This window comes from Trachinotus anak, unplaced genomic scaffold, assembly GCF_046630095.1.
Source record: "Trachinotus anak isolate AG129_WGS33_773 ecotype Australia unplaced genomic scaffold, CSIRO_AGI_Tana_v1 ptg000025l, whole genome shotgun sequence".
Taxonomy (NCBI): domain Eukaryota; kingdom Metazoa; phylum Chordata; class Actinopteri; order Carangiformes; family Carangidae; genus Trachinotus; species Trachinotus anak.
The window spans coordinates 2,690,915-2,710,333 of record NW_027273876.1 but is presented as its reverse complement, the minus strand read 5'-3'; the positions used below and the strand labels follow the sequence as shown (position 1 = coordinate 2,710,333).

Here is a 19,419-nt window from a genome sequence, read left to right as displayed (position 1 = left end):
GAAGCACTGGTGATAGTCTCAAAGTCTTTCTATTGTGACATTAATTACAAAAGGATCTTTATAGAAAAGTTCATATTAACAGTGTAAATATTGTTTATTATAATAGAGTTAAACACATGAAAATGTTTCCTCTTTTCTCTCCTGTCTCTCTAAAGAAACCCCCCCCCCCACCCGACACAAACTTCCTGTCCTGATCTAAACATTAAGATCCCAGATCTGAGTAAACGAGTATGAAAACTAAAACAAACAACCAAAGCAAAGATGAATAACATCAGTGACGTGATCCTTCAGTCTCCCACAACTTCTGCCCTTAGACGAGTGACAGAACCACAGAAGAAGTACTGAAACTTAAAGCTGGGTACAAATACCCTCTGATCCAGGCTCATCTGCCTCAGTCACAGCTGCACAGTGTCAACAGAGACAGAAATACTGAAGGAATGACATAGATCCAATGATTTAATACATTTATAAAATACAAAAACTGTTTTCACAGAATGATGTGCAATTTGTCTTTTTCTTTCCACAGTGAAGAGACAAACACAAACCAATAATTACATTAATATACATGCATCAAACAAAGTGATGAACTTGTGTCCTTTGAACACGTCACAGTGGAAACAATCACAGCACATTAGTGTTTTATCTGCGTTAACACCAGTGGAGGAAGAACAGATTCTTACTCAGAAATCTACAGAAATCTAAATTTACTGCATTACAAGTGAAAGACCTGTGTTCAAATTCCCACTTAAACATTCAGATTCACCGTCAACAAAATGTACTTTAAGTATTTTAAAGAAGTACTTATTCTGCAGTGGTATACTTACATTGAAATAATTCAGTGTTATATTTACACTAAAGAATAGAATAAATCGAGAGTAACTTAAAGGCCTCCATTAAAAAAAAAAAGATCTGGCTATCTGGTAAAAAAAAAGAAAGAAAGAAGAAAAAAAATTCTTTATTCATAAAACAACCTCTGGAGTAAAACATGAGTGTAAAGTTTAAGTTTAATGAATTATTGTGAAAGAAAACTTTACAAATCAGTTCATAAAATTTTGATTTGTGCACATTTTATAACAGATTTTCTATATTAGACTGATATTGCATCAAAACTAATCAGACCAAACTGTTCAAAGACAAGGAATAAGAACCAAACTACACTGTGAAAGGAGTTATTTTACTTTATTTTGAATTTAAGGAACATCTTCCTGGGTCGGCAGATTGATGGCGTTGGTGTTCGTCTCAGGTCTGCACCTTCTCACCAGCCTCTGGATTTCTTTTTGCACCTTAGAGACAATAATATATATGTTTTTAAATTGCTGTTAATTTTGACAAAACAGACACTGCTGAAGTAATAACGTCTTGCACACCCTCGGCTCACCTCTCCATTCAGGAAGCAGTACAACACAGCAACAATAAAACCCTGTTACAACAGGAAAAGTCAGAGTTAGGAAGGTGCTGACATTAATTGTAATCATAGAAATTGTAAATATTTGCTTCTCAAAATTAAGGATTAATGTGTTTATCTTTGAGTGATGTGATGAGTCCGTCACCTGGAAGGAGCCTAAAACTAACTCCAGGTAGAGTCGAGGTCCGACACCAACGTGATCTGGGAACAGGGCAAACACCACGTAGTGAAGGCCGAACAGAGGGATGAGGAGGAGGGTGGAGCGGAGGAGCCTCCTGCAGGGGGCAGCAGACGACAGGACAGGAAGCCAAAGAGCGAACAGATGTGAGGACAACGAATACACAGGTGAAGCAGTCTTACCTGTACAGCTGTGTGTCACTGTGGTTCACATGTGTGGCCTTTGTCTTCTGAGCAATGATCCTGCTGATGTTCAGGAAGATCAGGAAGTTGATCTGTGGCTCAGAAAAAACACAGTTGATAAGGTATTTTGTGTTTTCTGAGCATGAATTGGAGAATTACTTCTTTTAAGTTTCTATTTTACTTTACACGTGTAATCACCTCACCTGTTGCTATAATTTGACCCCTGCTGTGAGCCTGTGGATACAGTTCAAGATGTGTCGGGAAGTTCTAGTTTAGTTTCGCTGGTTTGATCTTGTTTTCCTGCACAGCTGTCTTATAGATGTGCATTACATTAGACACAGTTTTGTGTTATTCTTACTTTGTGATGTTCTATATTTTTTCATATAGTCAATGCAAAAACAAACAAACCAAAGAAAAAAAACAATGAATTTTTCTTCCTAACAAATCTGTTATATCTTTTGTCTCTGAGCCATTGAGCTCCACTGTTTCTAAAAACTCTTAAAAACACATCACTGAGCCACATTGTTACTGTGGGTGATATGTTTCTCCATCACCACAAACACACCCTAGTTCATTTTCACTCACATACACCATCCTGCTGCCCCAAACACCCTCTAGAACACATGTGGATTAATCCGCCGCTGAAAATAGTTCCCAACAAATGCACAGGCTCCTCCTATTTGAGTAACTTTTGATTAAAAACTACCGCACTCACCCATCTGCAAGTCAGAAAGTGCTGAGAGATTCGTTGACAATAAGAAAATTAAATTATAGAATAATGTCTGATAATGTCAGAAAAAATTCTCAGATCATAGATTCCCCCAACTTGTACTTGAAGAAGTTCTGTGCAAGTCGGGGGCTTCAAACTGCAGCAAGTATATCAACAATTTAAATAATTTAATCAATTGGTTTTTCAAAAAATAATTAAATTATTGTGTATTTTTACCCCAATGTTTACTGACTATCAGCTATGTGCCTGTTTGTCTTCAGGGCAGAGGGTCTGGCTGGTCTGCAGCAGCTTTATTTTTTGTTTTTTTAGCCAATTTTGTTACAGATCCTCCTGAAGCTTTAAAAAATTGCTAAACTTATTCATTATTTTCTCCAGTTTGAATCTGTCTCCAGTGAATCTATGGAAATTTGTTGAGGGATCACAGTGTCTTACGCAGATGGAGAGGAGGATGGGAATCTTTATTATCCACCACAGACGGCTCTCCAGGTCGTCCCAGCAGCTGCAAATACAGACACAAACTCATGCATCACTTTAGATTGAGATCATTGTAAATAATAGCGTTAATATTTTACTCACCCCTCATCGTCCAGATGTTTTTTCAGCAGAGCCCAGATTACGACAGTGACTGTCGGAGCCCCTGCACAATCAGACACAGTCAGACCAGCGTAGGTGAATAAACACAAATGCATGTGAACGCACAGCGTACCCCAGCCGATGACGCCGTAGATCCAGAGCAGCTTCCTGGTCTGGGTGAAAGCGAGCAGCAGCAGAGTCTGCAGGTACAGAGCCTCCACCAGCAGCCACGAGAAGTTAGACAGCACACAGAAGTGGAAGAAGGTCACTGCTGCTTGGCATCGAAGCTGCAGGGACACAGAGGACGGTCGGAGACATTCAAATTCAAATTCAAGAAGAGAAAATCAGGCTTCTTTTAGTTTTTTTTAATATATCCAATGCATTTTTACATTTATATTTATGTGTTTTTATATTTTGGGATTTGATTAATTATTTCAGTCATTCATAAGCAATAATGGTGGGAAAAGTGCTAAAAATTTCTCCTGCTTCTCTTTGTCACATCTGATATTAAACTGAAAATCTGTGGGTTTTGGACTTTAGTTGATGAGACATTTGAAGTCGTTTCCCTGAGCTGTGATTGGTGTTTTTGACATGTCATGGACCAAATGAATAATCAATAAATCATAAAAACAGTCAGCAGATGAGTCTCTGATGAAAACAGCAGTTTAACTTGTTCCTAACAGCAGTGCCTCCGACTCCAGTCTTACTGTGGACACTGTGCAGTGGTCCAGGCTTTTGTCTGCAAACAACACGTCGTCTTTGATGAACACAGCGAGGCTCCGGAGCATGAAGGTCACGAACAGGTTGAGGTGGATGTAGTTTCGTGTGCAGAGCAGCTTCCTGAGAGGCAGAGGAGCAGCGATCACGCTAACGTGCATGGATCATTTTCATCCTTCAATGAAGCGTTTCTGTGGAAACCGACCTGAAGCAGCAGAAAAGCAGAGCAGCAACGAGGAGAGCAGCCAGAGAGACTCCGTACCCGACGCTGTAGATCAGCTTCACTGTGTCAAAGTAGTTTTTCTGGAGATGAAATATTTATCACACACTCAGCTGAATCTGAATCCCTGCTGGCAGAGGAGAGTCTGCACACTGAACTCAGAGGAAACGTAAACCTTGTGTATCTACCTCCTTCCTCACGTCTTCCTCCTGCTCAGGAGCTTCAGAGTAACAGGCTTTGTAATATGGCAGGTTTGGCTCGCTCCACCCTCGGGCGGTGCACTTCCTGCTGATGAGAACTGAGAGAAAATGTTTTCAGAGACTGAACGTCTTCACACTGCAGCTGGGTCCTGAACACGGTCTCTAAACAACACAATGCATTCACACTGAAGCCATCACTGCAGCTGTCTACAGGACTACAGAGAATGTGAGGACGCAGCAGCGACGTTCACCTGGGGGAGTTTCAGGCCTCAGCAGCGGCAGAGGACAGTGGACAGAGACGACGTGTCCTTCAGAGGCGGCCGGCCAGCAGCTCACTCCGTCCCACTCCATCACACAACCTGAGACACAGAGACACGTCCACATGTGAGGAGCAGAAGTCCACTGCGTCTGTTGTCTTTTCTCCAGAGGAACAGTTACCTGCTGTTCTGTTCTGGCTGGAAGTGAGTGATGCAGCGTCGCTCGCCATTTGGACTTTACACTCGTTTTCCTTCTTCAGCAGGTGAAGAACGATGGAACAGTCTGGATGTGTCGAACTCACCTGACGTGGAAATACAAAGACAAAATCAAACGTGGAGCAAATTTAATTAAATTGAATTCAATTCCCATGATGCACAGCTTCATTTACATATTACACAGTGTCAGTTGTGGCTGTTGATGCATAATTTTGATTTTGCAAACTAGTTTCCACCTTCACTAAAATGTGGACACAGATACATGAATAAACAAGTTCTCTGAAAACTTCACAACGTACCACGTATCCTGTGATGATCATCGTGCAGACGGCGGCAGTCAGACTGAAGTCCATGGTTTCAAACATTTAAAGTGTGAACTGAGCTCAAGCTGAAGTTTTAATTTCACCGTCCATCAAATAAAAGTTGGTCCATGTTCAGACTTTAGAAAAAAAATCCCTGTGGTTTAAAGTTTTCTTTTCAAATCTGATATTTTATCAAATTTCCATCTGAATATCCGAACTGTTTGCTCCTCGGCATCAGTGAGCTGCAGCCGAGCTGATGTGAAGCGACTGAACCTGTAAAAACATGAGGTCACCTGAGCAGCTTCAGCTCCACGTGAAGACAAACGGAAAACAAAGTTCAGTCTCTGCAGGATTCCTGCAGCTCACTGTTGACCCGTTACAGCCTTTAAGACTAAAACACGTCAGCTGAACACCAGACGTGTGCATTTAATGACGTTTCCATCTTATTTTATTTTACATGTGGTTTATACATAATGGACCAGAGGCAGATCCTCCACAGCAGGAGGGTCTTTGTGACATCCACCTGAAAAACAACACATGCTGTGAAAATCAAATGAGGCGAACAAACCTGCAGCAGCTTCATTCACATGTGCACAGTCAAATACTTAAACGACTTTTTGCACATTTTTTGTGAAACTACAAACAATTTTGTGCCGTAAAAAGAACAAAAGAATGTTTCATTTTTATTTTTTCATCTGTAATTGAACCCCCCCTTTGACCCAGCAACACATGCACCACACAAACAACACAGTGACAACACCGTCATGGAAAAACCTGTGGGAGTTATATACAAAAACAAAGCTGACGTTTCCACACTTTCTGGTAAATAGTGGGGTATTTTATTTTTTTGACCTGTGAACAAGTGGACACCAATTGAAAATGTTATATCACAGGTACTTTATCATCTTCATATAGTATATATTTATATATTTTTTACATTTTCTGTATTTTTTCACTTTATCTTGGTAAATATACCACATCTTTGTTGAAAATATGTTATTTTAATCTTTAAATTTTAACTTTTACCTTTAATTTTACTTTATTTATGTTCCTGTTTTGCACCAAACAAATTCCTTGTCTGTGGAAACATACTTGGCAATAAAACTGATTCTGATATTTTTTCTCAGATCATTTCAGCCTCATTGTTAAGTTTTGTTTAAAGTGTGAACTAGAAATTTTTCTTTTTCCAGTTTACATCTTGATCTTATTTCTTAAGTAAACAAAAAATCGGACTTATGTTGGTTCTGAGCTTTATTGTCCACGTTATTGAAAACTGTTTCTGGCTTCTCTACACAACGTTACAGAGAGATGATGAGGTGAGAACAAACAGTAGGAGCTTTAATCATCTACAAGCAGCAGACGGCTTCTGTATATTGTGTATTACTCTGGGTTTGTGTTGCTCTAATGTCATTTTGTGCAGTTCTTATGTGGCTTATATTAAAAAAGGCTGATTGGATGCAGCAGTGTTTGCTGTGTGAGGCAGAGCTGTGTCTGTATTTGATGTGATTTAGTTTGTTTTTGATTTCATGTCATCTCCTGTGAGAGGTGGATGTTTTGGTGTTTGGTGCCTTTTGTTTGTGAAACACATTCGTTTTTTAAGTAAAAAAATCTACTGTTTGTGAGAAAATGTCTCCCTCTAGTGTTTGGTTTTATTCTTCAGACAGTTTTTTTTTTTTACTGTCATTTCCAGCCACAACAAATCTGTTAACACACAGACACTCAGTTACAGCAGTCAGCTGGTAGAACGTATAATAAACACTATTTTTTAAAAATGCAACAAACAAAACATCATAACTGTGTTTGACTGTCACACGGTCGAAATGTGTTTATCATCAACCTGCAGCTGCAAACCAGAGGCTCACTTTAAATATTTCTGAGATGTGTTTTGCTGTTTTTTGTGCAACTCTGGGGTTGTTTTGCATCATGTTGTTGTTGTTTTCTGTCACTGTGAAGTTGTTTTACGTCACTCTGAGGTGATTTTGTGTCATTTTTAAATATTTTCGTGTCAGTTTGTTGTTGTTTTGCATCACTTTGAAGTTGTTTTCAGTCACTATGAGGTTGTTTTGCGTTACTTTGTGGTTGTTTTGTTAGATTTTGTGAATGTGTTGTGTCTCTTTGAAGCTTTTACGTCACCCTGAGGTTGTTTCTTGTCATTTTGTGGTGGTTTTGTGACATTTAGTTGTTGTTTTGTGTCTCTGGACTCAGACCACCCTCCTGGCTCTGCCTCTGTCTTTGATTATCGTCTTATGTCTCAGACACTGGAGACAGAGCGGGACACATGTGAGTTATTTAACATTAATCCAGAGGAATTATCACAACTTGTCTGTGTGATTTGGATAAAACCATGTTACACAACCTCTTTTTTTTTTTTTTTTGAGGGGGCAGATGGTTGGTCGTGTGTTTAAGAATCTTCCAGACAGAAAAGCCTGAAGTCTGAACTGGCATCTGAAGAACTCATAACTGTGATGTGAAGTTCTTTGTGCAGTCAACACTGATCTGGATCTGCTGTCACAGTCGGCTCCCAAATACTTGAGCCCCCGGCGGCTGAGCCTCAGTCTGGAGCTGCCGACTGCTGGTGTCAGTGAGCAAACGTGGCTGACGTGGTCGAGGATGTCGCCATCCCACCAGAGGACATGTTTGCCGTGCAGCATCCTTTCACCACAGGATTCAAAACAGAAACATCGAGGGGGAAATCCAACGAACATTTCCTTTGAGTTAGAGACAGAAAAAGAAAAAGTCCATAAATCATTCAGCTGCAAACAGCAGGCTCTTTCTCAGCAGCCAGTCAGTGTTCACTTCATGAAACAAGATTACAAAGAGCAAACACCAGTGAATCCAGTCTCCACTGCAGAACTCAACTTTTATTCAACGTGTTTTTACCACAGAGCAGCTTATTTACACACTGAGCAGAGATACAACCAGTGATTATTTACATGATCGATTCGTCTGCAAATTATTTTCCTGATTAATCATTAATCTTTGGCCTATATAACATCAGTTTAAAACAGTCAACACGGTTTCCTGCAGCCTGAAATGACTTGTCCATCGTCCAACAGTCCAAACCCCGAAATATTCAATTTAAAGAAGAATTTAAATAAAATCCTGTTGATACAGGACGAACAAAGCATCATGTCTGTTGCAGAGCCTGTTGTGAACTGTGTCACTGCACTGAGTGTGTTTCCTGCTGTTTCTGCTCCTTCTCTGTGTATTTCTCTACAGGCTACAATCACAGTGCACCAGTGTGTTTGCACGACATTTCTTTGTGTTCCTGCTCTTTTCTTAGGAATATATAAGATTTCTCATTTATAGCAGCCAGTCACAACCCAAGATAATGAAATGGTCTTATTTTAAAGGAATAGTTCAAGATTTTGACTTTCTTGCTGAGAGTGAGATGAAAAGCTTGATGCTCAGAAACAGGAGGAAACAGCCAGGCTCCGTCTGAAGTTGAACTAGAGCTAATCCATATGTTACACTGTGACTCTTCCTTTATGATATAAAAACTCCTGTGATGTTGACAGGAGTGAAATGTCAGTGAAGCGGCTCCTGCAGGTTACAGCCTGCAGACCACATGAGGCGGTAAAAGCTGTGTGAGGGGAGACGGATCCCACGGCAGCACCTGGTCCACAGTGGATTCCCACCACAGGATAAATCCAAATCATCTTCAGCCGCACAGCCTGTGGCAGCTGCTGCACTGGGCTGGTTTCCAAGAGCAGAGACAGACAGACAGACAAAGAGACAGACCAAGAGACAAAGAGAGAGAGAGAGAGAGAGAGAGAGAGATGGCACAAAGAGTCTCGTCCCACCAACACATCAGAGCTTCAACGTTCCCAAACGAATCTGAGCGTCAATAATTCCACTGCTGTTTTCCGGAGCTGAATGGTTTCTCAACTTAGTGTAAAAGTTGGCACCCTGTGTGTGTGTGTGTGTGTGTGTGTGTGTGTGTGTGAGTGTGAGTGTGTGTGAGATAGTGGGAGGCCACAGACAGGCCAGTGAAAGAGCAGTGACACAAGGGTGCACTGTTCAGACCCCCAGGCCTCCTCTGGTTTGTGTGCCAAGGCTCGACCTTTGTGTGCCGACCACACTGATCTGTTACTGCAGCTCCTGCTCAGCGTGGACGTCGCTCCCACCGTCGCTGCTCCGTTTCAACAGAATCAAGCTGTGTATAAACACTCAACGTGGGGTTTCCCCCCTTTAATTTCCACTTAAGCCTTTCTGCTCTTCATTGAATCAACATGATGTTTACACTCCACATTTTTCTCATGGCTGCACCTGCAGATATTTTAGGTTTCTTGGGCATAATTTTATTCCCAAACTGACACATCGGACATCTTTGGAAACTTTGGGATCTCCACTAGAATTTAGAATAAAGTTTAATGGATTTGAATAAAGTAGAAGAGTAAAATAGAGGTTTATTATTCAGAAACACACTGACTCTATTCACATTCAGTTAATATATTCAGAAAGTAGAGAAAACTTTAAAAAAACAAACTGTTGGCAGACTCTTGTCTCCAGTATCACTGTCGTATTAATAAAGTTATTACTTGAACTGCCAGCACTGAAATGTTGGTGGTTAAATTGTGAAACCTTTATTTGTCAATTTGTTCTTCAGCTAAAATTAACTTGATAATTTAAATATATTGTATAAAATCAGCCAATAAAAATCCATATGTGTTCAATTACAGTGTGAAAGACTTAGATTTAAACATTGTCCCCATATTGTTAAAAAAATAAAAAAAGAGAAAAAGTGTTCATCCTGTCAGTGTTTGGAGGAAACTTTCAAATCATTTACTTCTGTACAAAAATACTGTTGCAGGTCCTGCACTCAAAACTTTTACTTAAGTACAGAAGTATTTGCAGCAACATTTACTTAAAGCATCAAAAGTAAAAGTACTCGTTGTGCAGAATGGCCCCTGTCAGTGTTAAATGATTAATTTATTGTATCATAATTACTGATATATTAATATAAACCTGAACTGACTGGTGTACGTGGTTGAGGAGGAGCTAGTTTAAAGTATTAATGTACAGTTGGTACTTTAGTCTTTAATGAGGCATCTTATTTTACAAATGAATGAAACTCTCAGTCTGAAAGGTCAGTAGAAGCTGTCTGAAATGTGGTGCAGTAGAAGTAGCTTAACATTCAAATACTCAAGTAAAGTACAAGTAGTTTACCTTAAAGTTGCAGTAACTTGAGTAAATGTACTTCGTTACATTCCACCAATGCCTCAGCAACATTAAAAAAAGGGGGTGTCCACATACTTTTGACCACATAGTGTATTTAATTTCCATACAGTTAAAATGTAAAATGACCGACTGGAAATGTAGAATTCAGAGATAAGTTATTTTTCAGCAGATGAGCTCATAATAAATGTTATCGCGTGTTGTGCGCTGGGCTCTGATCTGAGAGAAGCTGTGCGCAGCTGCGTTTCATCTCCCGGCCCCGCAGCGCCCCGCACGGCCCGCCGCGGCACTGCCGGGACACGCTGCGAGTCTGTGCGTGTGCGTGTGTGTGTGCGTGTGTGTGTGCGCCCGGTGACCGACTGCCGCTGAAGAGACAACACCGCTGTCTGCGCTCAGGTAAGAAAAACCCCGACACGTTTCTTTTCTTTGACCGATCGGGCCGCACCGCCGCGGGGCCGAGCCGCGGCCGAACCCCGCGTCGTGAATTCTGCGTCCACGGTCGTGTTGTCGCTGGATATTCGCTCCTGAGGTGGGAGAGGTTGGGCCTGTGCGCGGCGCACGGATGGAAATATCCTGCACATGAAATGAGACATTTTTCCTCCCATCATGTGCGAACACAGCCCCCCCCCCGCAGCAGCTGCTTTCACCTCCATGCTTTTTTATTCCACACCCAGATTTTTTATTTTCATTTATTTATTTATTTCATTTCATCTCCATCGATCTTCATCCACAATAAACACAGACGCGTGTTTTTGTTGCAGCCGCCGTCGCCCCGGCCCCGGAGGAGCAGCCCCCCCACTAACACGGACACACCGCGGGTTTTCTCAGGTGAAAATAGAGATAAAATGTCTCCATCATCCTCCGGAGCAGGTCCTGCTCACCGCGGCCCCTCGGACAGTGTCCCTGCGCGGCAGCGACGCTAATCCGCCACAATATTGATAATCTCATTATTCGAGGCTCCGAGCAGGACGACGTTATTTCTCTGTGTTTACTCCCGTTCAGCGGCGGTGACACTTCTTTTCTTTGTGTGTCTGATTTGAGCGCAGTGTGTGTGTCCGTGTGTGTGTGTGTGTGTGTGTGTGGACGCTGCTTTTTTCTCTCCCGTTATTCTGGATCTTTCGCCTCTTTCTTGTGTCTGAGGGCCTGAAGTGTTTCTGGCACAAACGCGCTCCTTTTATTCTGTAACGGGTAAAACAAGCCTCTGCTGTGCGTGTTGCGTTCATGCACCACCTCGCTACTGTATTTTCATATTCTTCCATTATTTAAGGAGCAGATGATGATGATGATGATGATGATGATGTAGGGGATCGGAGCGATGCGGCGCCTGTGCGCAAATGCCAAGCCCATTTTTCATGTGATGCGCGGCGGAGAGTCTCCGCTGCCACAGCCCGGCCGGCGAACCGGCTGCTTATCTGACACATATGGGCTCCTCGGTAATCCGCCCGGGGTCAGCGGACACGGTCTGAGCCGCAGTCGGTGCTTGAAAGCCTCTCACCATGAATCATTTTTGCAAACCAAATGAAAACAATAGGGTTTAATGCGCCGCTCTGGTGCCAGTGATGATAAGACCCGCGGTGTGCTGGAGTGAGGCTCTGCTGTGGGACACACCTCTCTCCCATCCCCGTGGGGTTTTTATTTTTTTATTTTTCTCTCGTTACTTGGGCTTCAGCTGTGAGGCGGGACGCGGGCGTGTTGCAGGCTGTCACCGGATGCCAGATGATGATCTGCTGGATGCAGAGAGCCCCTCGCTGTCACTGCGCTGCTGTTTGGACGGACGCAGCCTCCTGCAGTTTCTGCAGCTCTGGCACAAGTTGTTAGTGGAGAAACGACAGACAGGTCCCACACAGACCCCTCCCTCAAAGACCTGCTGAACTTCTTCACTTGTTTTTTTACTGTTATACAGGGGTTGGACAATGAAACTGAAACACCTGCCAATTTAGTGTTGGAGGTTTCATGGCTATTGGACCAGCCTGGTGGCCAGTCTTCATTGATTGCACATTGCACCAGTAAGAGCAGAGTGTGAAGGTTCAATTAGCAGAGTAATAGCACAGTTTCGCCCAAAATATTGCAATGCACACAACATTATGGGTGACATATCAGCGTTCAAAAGAGGACAAATTGTTGGTGCATGTCTTGCTGGCGCATCTGTGACCAAGACAACAAGTCTTTGTGATGTATCCAGGGTAATGTCAGCATACCACCAAGAAGGACGAACCACATCCAACAGGAGTAACTGTGAACGCAAGAGGAAGCTGTCTGAAAGGGATGTCCGGGTGCTAACCCAGATTGTATTCAAAAAACATAAAACCACAGCTGCCCAACTCACTGCAGAACTAAATGTGCACCTCAACTCTCCTGTTTCCACCAAAACTGTCCGTCGGGAGCTCCACAGGGTCAATATACACGGCCGGGCTGCTATAGCCAAACCTTTGGTCACTCGTGCCAATGCCAAACGTCGGTTTCAATGATGCCAGCAGCGCAAATCTTGGGCTGTGGACAATGTGAAACATGTATTGTTCTCTGATGAGTCCACCTTCACTGTCTTTCCCACATCCCAGAGAGTTACGGTGTGGAGAAGCCCCAAAGAAGCGTACCACCCAGACTGTTGCATGCCCAGAGTGAAGCATGGGGGTGGATCAGTGATGGTTTGGGCTGCAATATCATGGCATTCCCTTGGCCCAATACTTGTGCTAGATGGGTGCGTCACTGCCAAGGACTACTGAACCATTCTGGAGGACCATGTGCACCCAATGGTTCAAACATTGTATCCTGAAGGCGGTGCCGTGTATCAGGATGATAATGCACCAATACACACAGCAAGACTGGTGACAGAGTGGTTTGATGAACATGAAAGTGAAGTTGAATCTCCCATGGCCTGCACAGTCACCAGATCTAAACATTATTGAGCCACTTATCAATAAGCGAGCGAGTCAGGAAACGTTTTCCTCCACCAGCATCTCGTAGTGACCTGGCCACTACTCTGCAAGAAGAATGGCTCAAAATCCCTCTGGCCACTGTGCAGGACTTGTATCTGTCATTCCAAAGACGAATTGATGCCGTATCGGCCGCAAAAGGAGGCCCTACACCCTACTAATGAATTATTGTGGTCTAAAAGCAGGCGTTTCAGTTTCATTGTCCAACCCCTGTATATGTAGAGTCACTGTAAGCAGGTCTGTTGTCCATACTGACCCTGAAGGGCTCGCAAGGTGAAGCAGTTTAAAGGGCCAAGATGTCCTGACCTTTATGGTGCGTTCCATTTCAACTGGAATGTCAGGATTTCTGAGTTTCCAGTTGGAGATTTCAACCGCACCGACCCCTGAAGTTGCATTTCCTACTCCGAAAGTCAGAACACTGGAAAATCCAAGATGGCTGCTCTGGGCGTCAACAGAAGTGAAAGATGTAGTAATACACTGTTTATTAGCACTTCTGTCTTATTTGTGTCTCATTAAATAAACTGTACACACAGAACTGCCCAAATTCTGCTGCTGTGTTTGTATGTGTAAAATAAGTACTGTGTAGCATGTAGGCTAATGCTAATGCTAACAATAACAACATCAACAAGCAATGACAATAAAAAGCTTCCGACTTGTACTGGGACACGGTCACCTCGGATGTGACGTCATTCCCAGCTCCAACTGGAACGCAGCATTAGTCCTTAGCATGAGTCAAACTCCTGAAACACCGGATCCTACATTTCCCATAATGCATCTTGAGCACCTTTAGTCAAATCCATGCCTTTCAAACTTCATACCGCCAGTTTGTGTAGCAGGTTTTTCATGAAAGATTTGTCGACCGAGGTAACCTGATGACATCACTATGACATCAGACGGGTCAACCGAACGTCAGCCATTTCCTGTTTCCAACCGACTGCCGACGTCAGTTCATTTAAATCATGGTCACGATCGTTCCCACACCTTTAACCACGTCTTTATCATAGTAAACACCACGACGCTCCACTCACCTTAATGAAGTTTTCATTTGAACCCAAACTGTTATTTTTGTGCCTAAACCAAATCTTATCATCATCACATCATAAAACTGATTTATTTCAGCAGGTTTATTTTTATTTTAACAGTTTAGAAAACTCAGAGAAATGATGTCGTCCTGTTGCTGGGACGTTAGATCAGGAAACGTTTCTATGTGTTATTCTGGGACGTGGACAGCGACTGTTTGAAAAAATCTTTATTTTTAAATTTCAGTTTTGAACCATAAGTAAACACAAGTAAAATAAACTGAAATAACTCCAGGACCTTAACCACCGAGTCCTTGTGTTGAATTTTATAAATGTTTTACAGTATTGTCAATAAACCAAACAAATGATTCACAGCTGCTGGAATCTGCAGCGTTAAACAGCTTTGAATAAAGTGTGGTCAGTCGGTTAATCCTGATATTCGAGCCTTTAATTGAAACAGTCCCTGCTCTGAATTTGGCTGCTGACTTCACTGAGTTGTCACCTTCACCAACATGGCCTCCGGCGTCAGCATTATGAAATGAATCCACACCGTGTTGCTCCATTTAGCAGAGACGGGCGGCTCCTGGCCTCCTCCAGGCTCCGGGCCAGAGGCGGCTGCGTCAGTTTGGATGGGACCGGCCACCGACAGCATCTCTCCGACGACGTCTCTGCGCTCAGATTCACTGTTTGACTCAGAGATGAAACAATTAGGCAATTAATCATTTAGTTGATTGATTTTGCACCAAATATTCCAGCTTCTTAAATGTGCTTCTTTTATATAATGTGAAGCTGAATATATTTGTTTTTTTGAAAAGAAGAAGAAACAAATTAAAGATATTTTTACATTTTATGGACAAAAAAAATGAGGAAACCTATTTATTGACTGAAAAATTGAAGACAAATCTATTCTCAGGCTTATCCTCTGACAAAACAAAACCATTTTCTTCATCCATGTGTGTTTTCATTGATGTGCACAGTAAGAAAAAGACCTGAGAAAGTTGTGACGTTGACAAAAGAAGCTTCTCGGACGTCTTTCTCCTGATTGCGTTGTCTCGTTAAAGAGAAGAAGAAATGCCACGGCGGGCTTTAAACTGCATTCCTGTGCTCAGTTAATTGGCTCCATGCTGATGGAGGACTTTGGCTCATTGCACCAGTAGCACCAGTGTGTGTGTGTGTGTGTGTGTGTGTGTGTGTGTGTGTGTGTGTGGGGTGGATCAGATTGTGTAGCTCCAGGACTTGTGCACATATTGAAACGTGCAGCAGCTGCAGCATCTGATTACTTAACACTCTGCACCGTGAACACATCAGAAGACTTCCTCATAGTTTGAATTCCTCGCTGACAGATTTGAGCCTCAGCGACGCTGTGACGTGTCGTCACCCCTCAACTGAAAGTCTGGCTTTGATTATGTGAGACAGTTTGAAGTGGCTGCAGCGTCTTCAGACTGAGAGCAGGATGTGGTGGAGGTAGCAGGGCGTGGTGACGTCCTGGAGGTGTGAAAACAAAGATGGAAAATGTGGCTGTGTTGCCCCTGAACATGTGCGTCTGGCCGGCCCTGCGAGATGTTTCCCCTCCAGCGTTTAGACGGAGGGCGAAACGGAAACGGGCTCCACCTCCTGCCCCTCCACTCCAGGGGCCGGGCCCACATTAGAAAGGTAGAGTCGGTCTGTGGCGGCCGGGGGCTGGGAGGCTGGGCGAGGGCTCGGAGAGAGGGAATGATGAGGAAAAGTAGGTCAGAGATACAGAGGCAGTGGAGCATGAGAGCAGCATCCTCGTCTCTCAGCTGAGCTGCGAGCAGCGCTGGTGAGCGAGCAGGCAGACACAGATCCAGACAGACCCCTTTGTTTGTGGGTCTGATCCGGTTCAGCACCGAAACCACGATGTGAAATGAAACAATGTTTTCTGTCCATGTGAATGCAATATCTTTGTTTTTCAATTGTTGGCCAGTCGATACAAGCAAATTGAACATTTCACAGATAAACCCTTTGACGTCCACGCTGCTCCCTGAAGACGTCGTATTTATGAAGCTTCAGCTGGAGTCTGTGAGATGCAGCAGAGCTGAAACAATAAGTCGATTGATCCGTGGCTGCGACTGAAGATTATTTTCATTATTCATTTTTCCAGTCGATTGAGTCGTCGTTTGGTCTGTAAAATGTCTAAAAACAGAGACAGATGTTCATCACAGTTTCTCACAGCCCCAGAAGCTTCAGTTCAAAATAATGTAAAACACAGAAAAGCAGCAAATCCTCACATTTTTCGAAGCTGGACCCAGAAAACCAAACAGATTAATAATTAAAATCATTTTTCAAATTGAAATGGGAGGATTTTCTGCTTTTCTTAGTCTTTATGATGATCATCATTTGGTTTGTTGCTCCAGCAAAACAAATATAGATAAACCCTTTAACACCCTCTCCCCCAAAGACACGTGTTTTAAGGCTCAATTACAGTCTCTGCCATGCAATAATCGATTGATTGATTAATGTGTAACTGTAACTAATGATTATGTTTATTAGCATTTAGTCTGTAGATCATCTCCTACATTAATGTAAAGTTGTTTGGTCTGATAAATGTTAAAAAAGAGGACACAAACTGATCAAATGACTGGTTTTGTATAACTAACTGTTTTCTGATACTTTAATCAAGAACAAAATCAGCAGGTTACTCAATAATGAAAATAACTGTTTGTTGCAGAAACAATTAACCTAAAGACCCTGAATCATAAATTTCCCATAATGCAGCTGTTTGTGTTTGACCATCCCCTCATGGTAAATCCACGTCTTTAACCTCTGTTTGTAAAGTAAAATAAATGAAAGCTGAATAACTCTGATGACGTCACTGTCATATTTTAAGGTTTAGTTTCTCAGACTTGAGAAAAGTCCAGAAGTTTCCAGTTTCCATATTTTGCTCCACTTTGGGGCATCACACTTTGCACACACACAGTTTCAGGCTGCATGTCTTGCTGCATGCTCCTGGAGCCGTGTCAACATCCTTGTTGACCGGGCTCCTTGCAGAGCCGGGGGCCTGTGCCAAGATTACATTTTCACACGCCCCTGAGAGGGACAGGCTGCATCAGCAGACCTCTCAGCCTTTTCCCCCTCATGAAGCTGCGACAAAGACGGCTGTCACGTTCCCTTTCTGCAGCAGGTGAAATTTGTGTGTGTGTTTTGTCCCAGAGCAAATCATGAAGAGCGTCTGGTCCTGTCTGTGTCAACACAGTGAAGAACTGGTGTCTTTAGTTTGCAGAGTTCTGAGAGAAGAAACAGCATTTTGTTCTTTACCTGAGCATTAAACCAGCTCCTGTCATATAACCATGATACAGAGCAATCCACATTTCCTCTGTACACACACTTATCAGCTGAAGGACTTAGCTCTTATCAGCCTCGAGTTTGTTTGCTCTCTAACCGACCGAGCTCCCGGATGCAGAGTGATCGGCCTCTCAGAGGGATTGTCTTCGTTGGCAAGGGTGCAGCTCTCTTCTTGTTTGGATTCTGTCATGTGTAATGTTACAATAGGAGTTTTGTCCCGGAGCTGTGTGTGAGGACTGAGAGTACGCTATTCATCAGAATTTCTATGGGACACACAAATGTCACTCTACTATTGATAATATAGAGGGACCGCCCACTTTATAAAAATGTTGCTTAGCACTTTTTTTTAATGAATAGAACTGGTTTTATTCTATATTATTGTTGCTGTCAACACATCCCACAAAAAGACTGAAACTAACAATGCATTAGTTTGTCTCCAAAAAGTGTCCGGCTTCCCTTCCCCAGCTGTGGCTCTCGGCCCCAAGCCTGGCCTGGGTGAGACCCGGGAATCGCTGCCCATGTCTCAGAGTTGTTCGGCAGATGGGTTTGGTGTTGAGCTGACTGACGGCTGCTGCTCGCCTGTTTGGAAAAAAAAAATTCCACCAGTTCAGAGTTTTTCTATGCAGGATTGAGATTAAAGGGAATGGGGACGTCATGTTCCTGTGTCAGAGCCAGAAAAATGACGAAAGATAAAGCCACGAAAATGTCGACAAGCGTGGGAGAAATCAGTGCAGCTGTGCAGGTTGTTGTAAGTCACTTTACAGAAATTAATTTCAAACAGTGAGTTACCTGCTACTAACAACCGCTACTCATGTACCAACTGAAAACAATGATGGCGGGATGGATGAGCGATGAAAATAACGACGCCTACCAATCAGAAACTGGCTAACATGAACTCGATTTAACAGCAAATACATCAGATTATCAGGCTGCAGTGAGCTCACTTGTTGTTGCAAATATTTAATAACAACTCACAAATATATAGTTTATTTTTTTAAAAAGGCTCAGTAATTACCTGAAACAGGTGGGCACTGTGGCTTTCAGCAAACGATATGCAAACAGGAAGAAATAGTGCATTTATCGGGGACTATTTTCAGTGGCGGATTAATCCATGTTTGTTGCTGTAGTGAGTTTTTCCAGCAGCAGGATGGTGTGTGTGGGATTGAGACAAGATAAACTACAGTGTTTGTTCATGGTGATGAAGGAACATGTCACCAAGTGCAACAGTGTGGCTCATTATGTGTTTTTAATAGTTTCTGTAAACAGTGGAGCTCTGTGGTTCAGAGGAATAAGATACAACCAGCTCTGATGCACAGATAACACTTGTTAGTTGGAGACATTCATTGTGTTTGGTTTGGTTATTTTCATGGGATTTGTTGCAAATAATGTTTCCTTTTAAGATTTATCCTTTAACCTTTTTATTTGAGGATATTTTTGCTTCTCATTTTTCCTTTTTAAAGTATTTTCTCCCCTGGTCTAGTTTCCACTTTGTCCCATTCATGATGTTTGTGCTGAGTAGTGAACGCTGTGTAAAGATCCAAGGTCAGGAGATATGAAAGTACACAGAGGGGAGGTCACATAGCTGAGCCAAGTGCAGCTGTAGAGTAGGTTTTACTGGGTGGAGTAACCACAGCAACACTTTAGGCATTGCCGCCTGTAAAGAGTCAGTTGCATCAGGTGCAGTCACAGCGCTGCAGTGGTGTTAAATAAAAGCTTAAAGAGGATCAGTGGTGGAGGAAGACCTCAGTACTACATTACTACTACAAGTCCTGCTGTTCTGTGCAGAAGTTTTACAGTGCAGCTAAATCTACTTAAAATATCTACAGTAAAAGTATTTGGCTTGTTAGTACTTGTACCTATTATATTTTGGATACAGTTAGCTAGTTTAGGGATGTGGCCTAGAAAAAAACAAAGATCTGATGCAAAAAATCAGTTTTCATTCTTCTTTGGGCCTTAAAGGAGCTATATGTAAGTTTTGCTATTGCTACATAGCTAACATTAGCATT

The 19,419-nt window shown here is 42.6% G+C and overlaps 2 protein-coding genes across 27 annotated transcripts in view; one reads left to right on the top strand and one right to left on the bottom strand.

The window, feature by feature from the left end:
- Positions 1-108: 108 nt before the first annotated feature.
- Positions 109-5,212, bottom strand: ghrhr2 (growth hormone releasing hormone receptor 2). Of its 10 annotated transcripts, XM_071461925.1 has the most exons (12): positions 4,644-5,212; positions 4,457-4,564; positions 4,194-4,303; positions 3,991-4,088; positions 3,776-3,908; positions 3,202-3,355; positions 3,072-3,132; positions 2,928-2,994; positions 1,766-1,857; positions 1,551-1,680; positions 1,379-1,420; positions 109-1,283 (listed from the first exon to the last, which is right to left on the bottom strand). In XM_071461925.1, exons 1-12 carry the CDS (start codon positions 4,690-4,692, stop codon positions 1,191-1,193), a joined length of 1,137 nt encoding a protein of 378 aa, XP_071318026.1. In that variant the 5' UTR covers positions 4,693-5,212; the 3' UTR covers positions 109-1,190. The 10 variants fall into 10 exon arrangements, 9 of the variants coding, with proteins under 9 accessions (XP_071318026.1, XP_071318024.1, XP_071318025.1 ...); XM_071461923.1 differs by having other exon boundaries at positions 3,072-3,355; XM_071461924.1 differs by having other exon boundaries at positions 109-1,420.
- Positions 5,213-10,369: 5,157 nt separating this feature from the next.
- Positions 10,370-19,419, top strand: part of LOC139608305 (microtubule-associated protein tau-like) — a 32,200-nt gene continuing 23,150 nt past the window's right edge. For 5 of the 17 annotated variants that reach the window (XM_071461913.1, XM_071461912.1, XM_071461917.1 and 2 more), the window contains exon 1: positions 10,880-10,986. Coding sequence is in view for 1 of the 17 variants with exons in the window: in XM_071461908.1 (XP_071318009.1) it covers positions 18,057-18,161 (105 nt within the window). In the remaining 16 variants the exon portion in view is untranslated. Of the gene's footprint in view, positions 10,555-10,875; positions 10,987-17,732; positions 18,162-19,419 lie in introns of those variants that run through there. The other 12 variants (XM_071461904.1, XM_071461901.1, XM_071461900.1 and 9 more) reach the window with 9 other exon arrangements.

Bases quoted from the DNA above. Each gene is read 5' to 3' on its own strand.
- ghrhr2 (XM_071461919.1), bottom strand. From the start codon at position 4,692: ATGGCGAGCGACGCTGCATCACTCACTTCCAGCCAGAACAGAACAGCA. The intron at 3,909-3,990 runs GTCGGTTTCCAC...TCTGCCTCTCAG, and splicing joins CTGCTTTTCTGCTGCTTCAG to GAAGCTGCTCTGCACACGAA. The intron at 1,681-1,765 runs GTAAGACTGCTT...TGCCCCCTGCAG, and splicing joins AGTGACACACAGCTGTACAG to GAGGCTCCTCCGCTCCACCC.